Source organism: Thermobia domestica, chromosome 15 (genome assembly GCF_964235325.1).
Source record: "Thermobia domestica chromosome 15, izTheDome1.hap1.1, whole genome shotgun sequence".
In the NCBI taxonomy this organism is placed as follows: Eukaryota; Metazoa; Arthropoda; class Insecta; order Zygentoma; family Lepismatidae; genus Thermobia; species Thermobia domestica.
In genome coordinates, this window is record NC_137468.1 from 148,394,909 (window position 1) to 148,408,131 (window position 13,223).

Here is a 13,223-nt window from a genome sequence, read left to right on the forward strand (position 1 = left end):
ATAGTCCACTACTCGCATATTAAAATTAAGTACGTACCGCAACCTAGACTCTCGCGATAGGTCTTAACTTAACACTTATAGAAAAGTCAACTAATTGAAACACCGGGAGTTTGCTTTCAAGCACTCATATTTGGCTATGAAACAAAATGGTTTACCTTACATGAATTAAGTACCACATCAAAATTTTAATATTAATGTGCGTACAGACTAAAACGTAGACAAATATTACGTACGAACACCGTGAAATGAAAGCTGTAACATTCACATTAAAGACACAGTAAAAGCAATATTCACATATATAAACTTGTACTCTCTTTTTTCTTTTTCTTCTTCTTTTTTTAATAATTTCCTATCTAGCTAAACGTGTATATATAAATAAGTAATTGTCTGCATGAATTGACTTTCGTGCACGAAATTATTAGTAGTGGCTGATTTACGTTGTTTCCCTTTTTTCTCTTTTATTTTCACTGCTACTATATGACGGTAAAAACTGGCGTACTAATCACTGACAAAGAAAAAGAAATCACTGTCTCGTCGTACGATTTGCTCCTGTTAATAGTAGTCCTGGGATAGCCCTAATATTAGGTCCTTGTAATTTCCTCCAATATACATTTCAAAATCACTTACAAATACTCTTCTGGTGTGGGATCTTCTCGTTGGTATCGTTCAGTGGCTACTGCATATCGATGACGCTGATGCGATGTCCCAAAGAATCAACGTTCTGACTACACTTCTAGTTAATATCGGGCGCTAATATCAATCAATATATATATATTAGTATATTAGAATTGCTTTTACTTTACTTTTAAACGTAGAACTGTTCATTTAAAACGAGATTTTACAGATACGCCATCCTTCACGCTGGGAACGCGTGGTCCTCTCTTCATCCGCTTCCGCCCGATTGCTTGGCGCACTTTCCAGTCATCACAATGCACGTGAATGGCGAGTATGTTCTGGACATAATACTGTTCGTGATTGGCTGATAATTGGAAAATTGTCCAATCACGACTGAACTTAGAAATAACTAGAAACGTGGAGTGACAGAGCACCTTCTCGAATGTTCTACACAACTACGCAGAAAGAAATTCCAACGTCTTCGAGACAAAGAACTATTGTTCTGCACACACACACATTCTCAAGAAAAGTAAGTTTTTGGCGTCGGAGAGATGTCCTGCACTGTAACAGCACTCGCATAGTTGCCAACTGATAAATTTATTACTAAAAATTAATTATAAGTTCAACAAAATATTCGCATTATTTTTTCTTGCTTCAAGGGTCGATAGCAATTTCTAGTGTGTATGAGATCTGTCACCTACTATTAAGAACATTAATATTGTATAATTCATGAATAAACATTATTACCTTCTATGTAATCAAGAAATAAGAACTTTTGTCATTATTACATGTATCTAATTCTGCACACAAAGCTTAAGTTAATAATATTAATTTGGGAGAAATAATTCAAGTGTAATTATGTCAACTTCAATTTTTTCTACTCCCGACATTACAAGGCCGAAAGCCAAATGGTTAACTGTTGTTCTATAAAGGAACTCCTAACTGTTTGAAATTATATATATATATATATATATATATATATATATATATATATATATATATATCCGTATACTCAAATATAATAAACCTTGTGTAGGAGTGTACAGTTAAGGAAGATAAGTTGGGAAAATGCTTTCTCAACTCGGAAATGTATTACTATCTCGACTCGTCTAGAAATTCTAAACAAGTTAAACCATACGATGTAAAATACAATTTAAAAATTAAAAATGTAGGTGATGGACTGTATAACCGAAACGTTGGTTCGTTCTGTAATAGTTCGGTTTAATAATATTATTAATATTTCTTACAATTCCCGAGTTAAAATAAAATGCATATTGAACACTACGATGATGCAGCTATAGCTACGCGCTCACTCACACACAGTTGCTATACACAGTTTCAACCAGTACCAACACCTTCCTTCTTCTTCTTCTACAGCTAACAAGTTACATTGAACAAACATCTTTAAACAAAACTAAACAATTTAAATAAACAAGTTAGGACTAAACATAGCCCCCACCCTTGAACGATCTAGTTCAAGATACACACAAAAGAATTAGTAATATATTGGAAATGAAATATAAAAAGTAAAACAAAACGGTAAATGAAAAATGTCTTTTTCAATCAAATGGCAATGGGAATACTTTCACGATTGGTCTTTTGTAAACTCCATCTGAGGTTTTTACAGTCACTGCACGAACAACGTTATCGCTTCTAGGATGAATATTTACAATACGTCCCAACTTCCATTTTAAAGGAGGTAAGTTATCTTCCACAAGTAAAACTTAAATCACTTTCCTTCACATTCTTGTTTCTTTCCCACCACTTTGGACGCTGTTGTAACAGATATATTCAGCACTCCACCTCTTCCAGAAGTTCTGCTGAAGTCGTTGCACTAATTACCATCTTGACAGTCGACTAAGTTTCTTGTCTGTGTAATCTGGTTCAGGTATTCCCAACATTGGAACCCCAATGAGAAAATGTCCTAGAGTTAGGCTACACAAATCATTGGGATCTGAAGAGAAAGGAGTAATTGGCCGTGAATTCAGGACACAACACAGTTGACATTTCTTCAAAATTTAACACAGCATTGCCTATTACTCTTTTCAGATGATACTTCACTGATTTAATTCCGGCTTCCCACAATCCGCCAAAATGTGGTGCATGAGGTAAATTCAAGTGCCAATGTATGCCTTCCTTACTAAGATAATCTGTGACACTAATATTATGATGATCAGATTTTAGCAACGTAACACATTTAATATGAGATTCATCATTTTAGCTAATAGTAATGTACCGCAGAGCTCTAATCGTGGCACAGACACTTGTTTGTTTGGAGCAACCTTCGTTCTTCCCATAACACTGTTCACACACACTTGACCGTCTTGAGATACAGACCTCATATACACCACTCCACAATAGGCCTTTTTGGAAGAATCACAGAATCCTATTAACACCTCTTCTCGTAGCTTGAGTGATACTAATACACCTGTTGATTTTGATGTTTTTCAGTAAAGAAAGTTCTAAGTAGTAGTTCCTCCATTTCCTCAAAATACATTGAGGAACTGGAATGTCCTATTCTAAATTTAATTTCTAAACTTCTTGCAATAATATTTTCGCAATAATAGTAGTTGGAGAAATCAAACCTAATGGATCGAACATCTTTGCACTTTGTGATAAAGTGTTACGCTTAGTTACAACTGACTTAACTGACACAAGATTGACATTATACGAAAATACATCATGTGATGAATACCAGTGAATTCCTAACGTTTTCACTGAATTACTACCATCATAGTCTAAACTACTCGTCGCTTGTTTCAAATGAGAGGGTACGGAGTCCAAAACGTTGGGACTGTTGAATGCCCACTTTCTCAGTTCAAAACCTCCTTTCTGCAACAATGCACTGAGTTGTTCTTGTAACTGAATTGCATCACCGAGTCGGAACAACTGATTAAGTCATTAACAAAAAAGTCTTGCATTACTACAGCCGATGCAATAGGAAATTATTATTCTTCATATTTCGCTAATTGTTGCAAAGGTTTCACCGCTAAATATGGTGCTGAAGCTGTACCATAAGTTACCGTCAGAAGCCTGTAATCTTTGTTCGGAAGATTAGGTTTTTCACGCCACACAATTCGCTGGAAGTCTCTATGTTCTGGTTGGGTTCTCACCTTTCTATACATTTTCTCAATATCATCAGTTAATGTCACATTATGCTGTCTAAAACGCACAAGTAATGGAATTAAGTCACACTGCAACCTAGGTCGGACAAGTAACTTATCATTCAATGACACATTAGATGAAGTTTTACAACTACCATCAAAAACTACTCTCAGTTTTGTTGTAGAACTGGAATCTTTCAACACTGCGTGATGAGGTAAATAACACACTTCACTATTTGGTTTCAGTATTTCACTTTCTGGAATAACCTCCATATGCCCAAGTACCTCATACTCATGCATAAAATCTACATACAATTGACGCATTTTAGGCCTCTTCTTCAACCGACTTTCTACTTGCTTAAGGCATTTAATTGCCACTTCACGTGACTCACCAAGTCTTGTACTGTTGTCACGAAACGGAAACTTGTATGAAACCTACCTGTCTCATCTCTTTAATGGTTCTTCTCGAAATAAATTTCACACTGCTTTTCTTCTGACGATATTTTATTTTGTGTAGGAATATCTTCCAATTCCCAAAGTTGTTGCAAAATTCCTTCACTGTTGCACTGGATATAATATGTTGACGGTGTGAATTCTTTACGTCGCACTTCATCGTCGCCAATAGAACCAAACAACATCCATCCTAATTTGGTATTCACTGCTACGGGAGAACCATTAACACCATTACACACACCCATCAATAGCAATTGAGTTGTTGAGTTGATTTTAGTTTAGCGTCCCGTTCAGCAGCGAGGCTATATGAGACGTGGACCTACTGATTAACGTGGAATCCGAACCACATGAGCTTCCGCCGGGAATCGAACCAGGGTTTCCCAATAGCAATTAAGGGTAAATATCTGCACCCAATAACAGCTCAATTATGTCAGGAACATTAAAATTCTGATCAGGAACATGTGACCACTTCTTGCTTTTATGAATATACCGTTTTGGTAACATGCCTGTTACCTTTGGCAATATTAACGCTTCTACAGAAAATTCTGATTTAACATCATAGCTTGATGCAAACACAATATTAACAACGCCTTTTGCCCGAGCAACGTTACTGGAACTCAGTCCTGAAACATGTACATACACAGGCTGTTTTTGTAAACCGAGCCGTTGTGTGCAGTTTTCTGATACAAAGCTTTTTGCACTGGCTGAATCTAACAAGGCTCTCACAGGTTGTAAATTACCATATGGATCCTTCACCATCACTACTGCAGTTTGCAATAACACAGCAGGTTGCACATGTGTTTCACTTGAAAAATGAGTCCCCACTGAAACACCTGAGTTCTGTTATTTGGAAAATGAAGTAAAGTAAGATGACGTTTGCCACACTCACGACACTGTGCTAAATTACAACTGGATAGTTTATGATTAGATTGTAAACAATTAAAGCATAATGCTTTTTATTTCACTAAGGGATGACGTTCATCAACTGACAGCGAAAGAAAGTCATCACATTTATGCAAAGGATGATTTTTGCTTTTGCACTGGCAACACGAAAATTGAGCTGAAGCATGATGCGCTATTGTTAATTTTTTATTACTCTTGTTTGACTCACTATGTGGGGTTGACTTTGCATTGGAAGAACTACTTGCCAATGCACGACACCTATGATCTATGAATTTCACCCATTGTTCGAATGTTGGTAGTTCACTGTCTGACAATGAAAGTTCCCACTGCCTTTTTGTTTCACTGTCTAGCTTCTCTGTAATATGAAATATAAGCAGAGGATCCAATTCGTTTGCTTTTATGTCCAACACTGATAACGATCGCACACACTCAACACTTGTATCCAACAACCGACGTAACGCACCAGCTGATTCTTGTTGCACTTGACCTTGACTTACAAACCGCCGCAAGATAGACGTGACTAATTCTCGTTTATTTTGATACCTTAAATTTAACAGGTCTCAAGCTTCTTTATAGTTAATGTCAGTTATTTGTATAGATTGAATAAATGTTGCTGCTTCACCTTGCAGACTAGTTTTTAAGCACTGGAGTTTTTGTGCATCCGTCAATTTTTCATTATTATGGATTGCTGCGATAAACAAATCACGAAACGAAAGTCAATCATTTAAGTTCCCGCTAAAGCATGGCAACTGCAATTTTGGAAGTCGAATTTCTGTTGTATTTTTTTTTTTATTATTCACATCACTAGAAGAAGCGTGAGATAATTTACCTTGCATTTCCACTAATTTCACGTTAAGCTTTGTAAGTCTATCTTCAATAGCAGTAAGCTCTTCTTCTTGCACCAAATACATTTCTTCTTCGGCACACAAGTTACTGGCTAGCAACAGAGGCGCATTTGTTTCACGTGACAGTTCACTCACTTTGTTTTTGTAGACCTGAACTACACTAATATCTTCCTGTTCTCTGATATTGTTTATGCAGTTTTCAGCACGAGTGACCTTTCTTTTTAAAACACGCTTTCGGGAATTGTAAGCTTCAATTGTCGCCCACACAGTTTTTTCTTGTTAACACACAAGTCTTAGCACGTAGGTCCCATAAAACACACACAATCACGTATTAACATCTGGGTGGGAGGGCCAAATCTTTATGATGGTCTGTATAACACAAACGCTGATTCGTCCTGTAATAGTTTGGTTTAATAATGTTATTAATATTTCTTACAATTACCGAGTTAAAATGCTTATTGAACACTACGATGATGCAGCTACGCGCTCACTCACACATGCTGCTATACACAGTTTCAACAAGTACCTACGCCTTCCTTCTTCTTCTTCTACAGCTAACAAGTTACATTGAAGAAAGATCTTTGTACAACACTAAACAATTTAAATAAACAAGTTAGGACTAAGCAGTAGAAAATTTGCAACATTCTGATTAATTTGGATCAAATCTCACATGTCGTGATAAGAAGCAAGTGACACTCGGACAAAGCTACGTATAGTGATGAGGGAATATTTTTCTGGTTTCAAGTTATCCGACTTCGAGGTCATCAAATACTTCATGCCTTGTGCAATTAGTTGCTTTGGTGCTCACCAGTCGCACCCACATTTTCAAAAATAGTTTTCAAAACATTGCAAAATTTAAAATTAATGCTAAAATCTCTTTTCCTATTTTCAATAATTTTTATTTGTAAATGTCTTCTGAAAATGCACATATTTTTATTGAAGGTAGACATGAAAACGAGAGTTTTTCAAAATAACAAAATTTTTAATTTAATGTTCTTATATTTCCTGCTGAATGTCAGGATTGGGGAAGAGGTTGGAAGTACAAGCTTTCGCACCTCTTTTTGAGCTATAATGATTTGATGTAACTAAAAATGTTCACTTCTTGCGATTTGTAGATACAAGGCGAAAAACAAAATCGTGTTTCCAGTTCATAATAATAATAAACAACACATTGTGCAGTTCGGATACATTTTCACCTTTTGATTTAATTCAACTCAAGCAACCTCAGGTACCGTATACTTGTATGTATTTACAAAGATTAATTGCTCAGTATTCTGGCTCTGGTTACAACAAAAATTGCCGAAATGAAATTAAATGAAATTTTTAGGTTTTGTGTCTCACAAGATGAGAATGAAAGTGGAATTTTCATTAGATACCTAAATAATTCGCGTGGATAATTGGAGCATATGATCATTAAGGTCTGACTAGTACTCTGCTGTTTATAAACCTTGCACTCTCGAGTAGGAAATAGAAAAGGAAGAAAGATGATCATTTTACAACAGGGGCTCACTCGGGTTCATGCTCACTATCCACAATGGGGCTTGAGTTCAGATTACCCCAGACTCGCACTAATACAATCTTGGTCTTGCTATTCACAATGAGATTTTCGCTAGCTCGATCTTGCACTTATTAACCTCACTAGGCTAGAGCTTATAAACTGCTCGTACTCGTTACTTTTAATAACCCTCGTACTCCCTAGTGAAATTAATAGTTCTCTGAAAATATTGATTCCAAGGTCCCGCGACATAGAAGGAAAGGTTTTGGCTTTTCAGGTAAGTAACAATTTTATTATCTCTAATTTATACTTGAAATTCAAAATATTGTCACGAACTATATTAAATTAATTTATTGAACTGTTCTCTGTGATTGTACTTTTAGTTCTTTAGATTGTAATTAGATTGTACACTTCTTCAGACTGATTTACGAAAGACAGTGAAAGGAAACTTTGGATACTTCAAAACTCAATTATGATTAACTTAGAAATTCTTTATCTGTAAAAACTGCTATGTAGTACTATATTTGAATTTGTTTCCAAGTACCAGAGTCAACTATCTTACACAACCCAGAATATAAGTCCATGCATTGACAAATATGTTGAGAGAAGAATATTCGTAGGTTCACGTACTTACTATTTCACTACGAGTACAGTAACTGGATGATCTCAGCACTAGTCGAGAAACAAAACGACTTGGTTTTCCTAAGTCGTGGGAGTTGCAATGCTAATCTTAAGAGGAAGAGGACTCCGTATCCAACCGTGGATTCGATCTCAACATTGGAGAAATGTAGAAGAGTATCATCTACTGGACGTTTATTAGACTAACATCTATAAGTTTAAGGTATGTTCTCTTTCGATATTTGTTAATGCCTACTTATGATTTGGTATTTGGGAAGTTTCAACAGACACGAATAAACATAAACTTACATGATGCATTAAAATAATTTCTCAGTTCTTTTCATTTCACTATAAACAGGACGTTTATAAAAATTGGTGTAAGAATTATTAACGTCTAGATTTGTAAGAAAACGCTGGTTATTGCTAAGATTCTACCTCATGCGTACGTCCCGCTCTATGTTAAGCATAGATATCTCATAGCGTAACCGCAATATTTAGATATGCAATGATCCATCATTCTGCAAATTATTTTGCGATGCTATACTATTAATGTCGTGAACTGCACTCACAAGAGTATATCAATCACTATCATTAATATGAAAAAGTTGGCACAAAAAATAATTTATACTGGACATGGAATTCTCATTTACATCATTGGCCCCGGAATTAATCTTAGCCTGAGAACCTATTAATCGACGATAAAGCCCTGTTGCTCAGCAATACTTAGAAATTGTTCAACTTATTTATTTGTATATGTATTTATATATTTATTTATTCACTAAGTTTCATATAGCACGATACCATTTGGCTGAAACCGAACATGAAGGAAGAAAAAACAAAAGACAAATACAAATAAAAGAAGATATCTGAATTTACAATATTCTCTTCAGTTGAGTTTTAAAGTTTCAGGGATAATTTGTGACTTGTTATAAGATTACAATGGTTGTTTCGGGTTTACAAAAACTATGATCTTGAGAAATTTATAATGAAAGTTCATTTTTTATTTTTATTCACAATGTAATAAATTATAAAAGTTGAGTAAAGTACGAATGTATTTATCAAAGTTTATTTTAAGGGTTTCGGTTGCTTCACCACCGTACTCTTTAATTGTTCCAAAATGTTCATATCTCATAAATCAAAAATATATTTAAAAAATTCTCATGACTATTGTTTAGTAATTATAAAATGTTATTATTGTAACAAATTAATAAACCTACTAGAACGACAAGTTAAGATGACTAATTGCTCAGTAATGAACATTGACCACATTGTTAAATGGTAAATTGTAAATACTAAAAGTTTCAGGAAATTTAAGATTCTTCTTTAGTTTTTGAAAAATTATGAAAAACTTGAAAACTGGGAGCGCATCGATGGGAACACACTGAATCTTTTCGATTTGTCATTGTATGGAGTGATATGAACATCACAACTGCGAAATTCTACTAGTCTATATATTAAAATGCTAGATTGATATGCTTGTCCACAATCCTTTCGACAATGAGATCTCGAAAACTACAAGTTCTAAAAGTATGCCAATTTCAATGGTTGATTCCAAATTTTGTGTGTATTGCCCAGTTCTTAATCAAATTTTCAAAAGCCGTGTCGTTAATGTTCTACTCAACATTTTATGTGAAGTTTTGAGCCCGTAAGATTAACATTACAGCAGGCCGAAACTACGGTGTTAGGCAACCAGTAGAGAAGTTACGTATGGCGGGTTGACGGACATTGCAGGCGTTATGCTTAAATCTGAATGGCAAAACTTATCGCATGCCGGCAACTTCAAAGGCCTCAAGAGACGCAGAGGCGTACTCGGACGGGTATGGATTCATTAGAAAAAAATGTTTCCACTTGATATCGTGTTACTTCTACAAATTTGCTACAAACTCACTCCAACATCTAAAAATAGCAATTCACTTCCTTTGTGAATTTTCTATCCGTTACTTGCATGAGTGAGGAGACATGCACAGTGGAAAGGAGATTCATGGTCATAACAGAACATGGTCATAGACAGCTCAGGTTCGGCTAGTAGTTACTATTAAGAAATAAATATCAAATAATTGTAATCTGTTTGATTACAAAACAAAGCCTTGAGTGAGATACAAACAATTGTACTCTCTAGTTTAACCTCTAATGTAAAGATTCCAATATATCTAAGAACAAGTATTTGTGAATATAATTTGTAGTCGTTCTCTGCACTCCTAAACCACGATTGTGTATCTCTTCAATATTGTTTGTTCTTAAAAAATACTTCATATCCTGATCCGAAATGATGTCTATCTGACCAAATCTTCAAGCCAGGCTACGGTCCTGGGTGTCAACATGTTCTCCATTCTGATAGAATAATCCTCCAATTCAACTACGATTTTATTGGTTTAGATGAACTAAGTAAGAACAAAGACCATTTCAAAACCACTGCTTTTTTTAACTAAGTAATATATTGTGTTCTTCAGGATATTACACAAATAAATTATATCAGTTCTCAATTATATTGAAAGAAATGAGGATTGGACTGATAAGTATCTTAAGGGTTCATGCGTGACTCACTCACAAGTTGCTACAAACATGCTAAAGTCAAATTATTCTATATAAATACAAATAAGTTCGATCAACTTGAATACGCTTATTATAATTTCACGATTCGTTATATTTATACACTCGATGTTAAATCAGAGCTTTCTTGTGGCCATAATTATAGACCAATCTTGGAGTATAAATGCTTCTTTTCAGTGTTATAAGCTGCCGGAAACATGAAAAAAGTGAAATTTAAAGGTCAATGCATTTTATACTATGGGACCTACCGTAGTTGGACAAGATTTTACTTAGGATCTAGTATGTGCCCTATCCAAATATTCAAGTTTCAGAATTCCGCAACAATTTTTCTAGAGGTAGTTGGTGAGTACTTCAATTTATATGTCCGTAGCCAAACTCCTTTTATAAAAATTATTGCGTGAGTGACTTAACCTGCTGTGGATTCAAATGAGGCACAATTTTGAACACGTATTATTCATGACATACACATCCGAGCAGATTACTGTTTCCACTGTTTCATACATTACATCCTCTGTTATGTGATTACGGGCAGTATCAGCTGAGGAGACAGCGGGAAATATGTAGCCGTCGAGAGCAGAAGTCAATCGGACTCATGTTCGAGATTTCGTGCTGAGGGATGTGGGAGTTTCTGACGCTGAAGTCGTTAAGCAGTTTCAAAAAGAAGGATTGAGTCGTGAAACTGTGCACAGATCATTAAAAGGGATCAAAGATGGGATTGCAATGAGAGAAAAGAGAAGGAGGAGGAGGAAAGATAAATGATTATGACTAAAAAATATTAAAGATTCTGTCATTGATGGATCCTAGTGACGAATGTACCATTTCAAGTGCTGCACGTGCATTAAAAGGAGTCGTGATATGAGAAATTGGTTACTGGAACTGGAGATCAAAAAGAAGACAAAAAGGAATGCTCCATATGCAGGTGTGAAACAAAAAAGTCATTCTGAACAAAATTGCCAGGGACGAGTTTCGTGCCACTAATGGTGATAGGGACATAATAACAAATGATGAAACATACATTGATATGAATGGGTATGAATTTAGTGGAAACATGCCGTACTTTGAATTTGGTTACATTCCTGTATCTGAATCCGTAAAATTTAAGTTCAAAACTAAATTTCCACAGAAACTGCTAATCTCGATGGCAATAAGCAGTAAAGGTCATTCTCGGCTATATTTTTTATAAGCAATCAGTGGGTCCAATTAATCAAAATATTTATCAAAATTAATGTATTTGAAAGAGACTTATCCCATCTATCCAAAACAAAACTATCTGAATGATGATTACATCTCTTGGCCTCATATAGTTTCTTCTCACTATGCAATAGGGACGCAGCAGCTGCTGGATCGGGAAGAAGTGCAATTTTTGCACAAACTGCGCAATCCACTAAATTTGGCACAAATTCGTCCCATTGTGAACGTTTGGGCTCACTTGAAAGCAAAAGCATTGCAGCCACCATATAAACCAAGAAAACATGTAATGTTTGGAAAAACGAGACCGAAAAATAATGTCAATACACTGCAAACTACTTCGAGAAGCTGAGGGGGAATGTGGGTACAAAAGGCAGAGCGATTGTTAATCAGGGTGTTCTTTCTGTCGTTAACTGATTTTATATGCTTGTAGAATGTCTATTGTGTCATCCGTACAAAAACTGTGACTTTTCATGTGTAAGTAAAAAAAAATACAATTAAAAAATGTGTCTCATTTGAATCGACACCAGGTTATGATTCTGAAACATGTATTTTTGGATAGCGCACGTATTAGTTCCTAAGCGAGGTCTTGACCTGACTACGGAAAATCCCATAGGTTTGGAGCTATGTACCTTTAAAGTTCATTCTTTCATATTTTCAGCAGCCTATAACTCCGAAAGAAGCATTTGTGCACCCAAGTTAGACTATACTTTTTGTCTTATCTTGGTATCAAGAATCACTTTCTAAAACTTGTCGGTTTTGTTTTGAAACACCTTGTTTATACCATACGACCCGAGTTCGACTCCGATGGGTGAGTGTCGTGAAAGTGACATTAAACTCCAAATTAACTAATTAATCGATATCGGTATTTGAATATTTTATTCATACGGCATTTTAAGCTCATAGGGGTCTATACGACTGGTGCCTGTCATTCTATCTGGGTCGATGACTTATTATTTTATGAATCCCACTAGTGGGCTAGTAAACCGATAAGTATAGTGTCAATGATTTCTGAAATGAAAATCAACCCTTAAGTGTAAAAAGATCGACCACCTCTGCTGTCTACTGTACGTGTACAGAATTTCATGAAAGATGTCTTTAAACAGACAAACTCATAAGATTTGAAATAATAATAATAGTACTTAAACGTGTACTATTATACATAGGCAGCGAAACCTATGTTGATCGGGGCAACATTTGGGAGAGCAGAGGGGCAATTGTTCCTCTGAGCTTGAATAATACGGTGTATACATACTTCTATCAATTATAGACTAATATACTAATAAAAAAGGTGAGAAGTCTTATATCGGTGGACAATCTTGTCCCCAAAGAAAAATTGAAATGACGATGCTAATGTGGTTTATTATGGCTTCCATTGAAAAATAACCAACTTAGATAGGTTGCTAATTTCAAGAAAGCTTATTTAAAACCAATAACTATTAAAAATTTAAC

The 13,223-nt window shown here is 35.3% G+C and overlaps 1 protein-coding gene across 1 annotated transcript; it reads right to left on the reverse strand.

The window, feature by feature from the left end:
* Positions 1-3,563: 3,563 nt before the first annotated feature.
* On the reverse strand, positions 3,564-4,043 carry LOC145671641 (uncharacterized). The gene has a single exon (XM_081740840.1). It carries the CDS (start codon positions 4,041-4,043, stop codon positions 3,564-3,566), a length of 480 nt encoding a protein of 159 aa, XP_081596966.1.
* Positions 4,044-13,223: the final 9,180 nt, after the last annotated feature.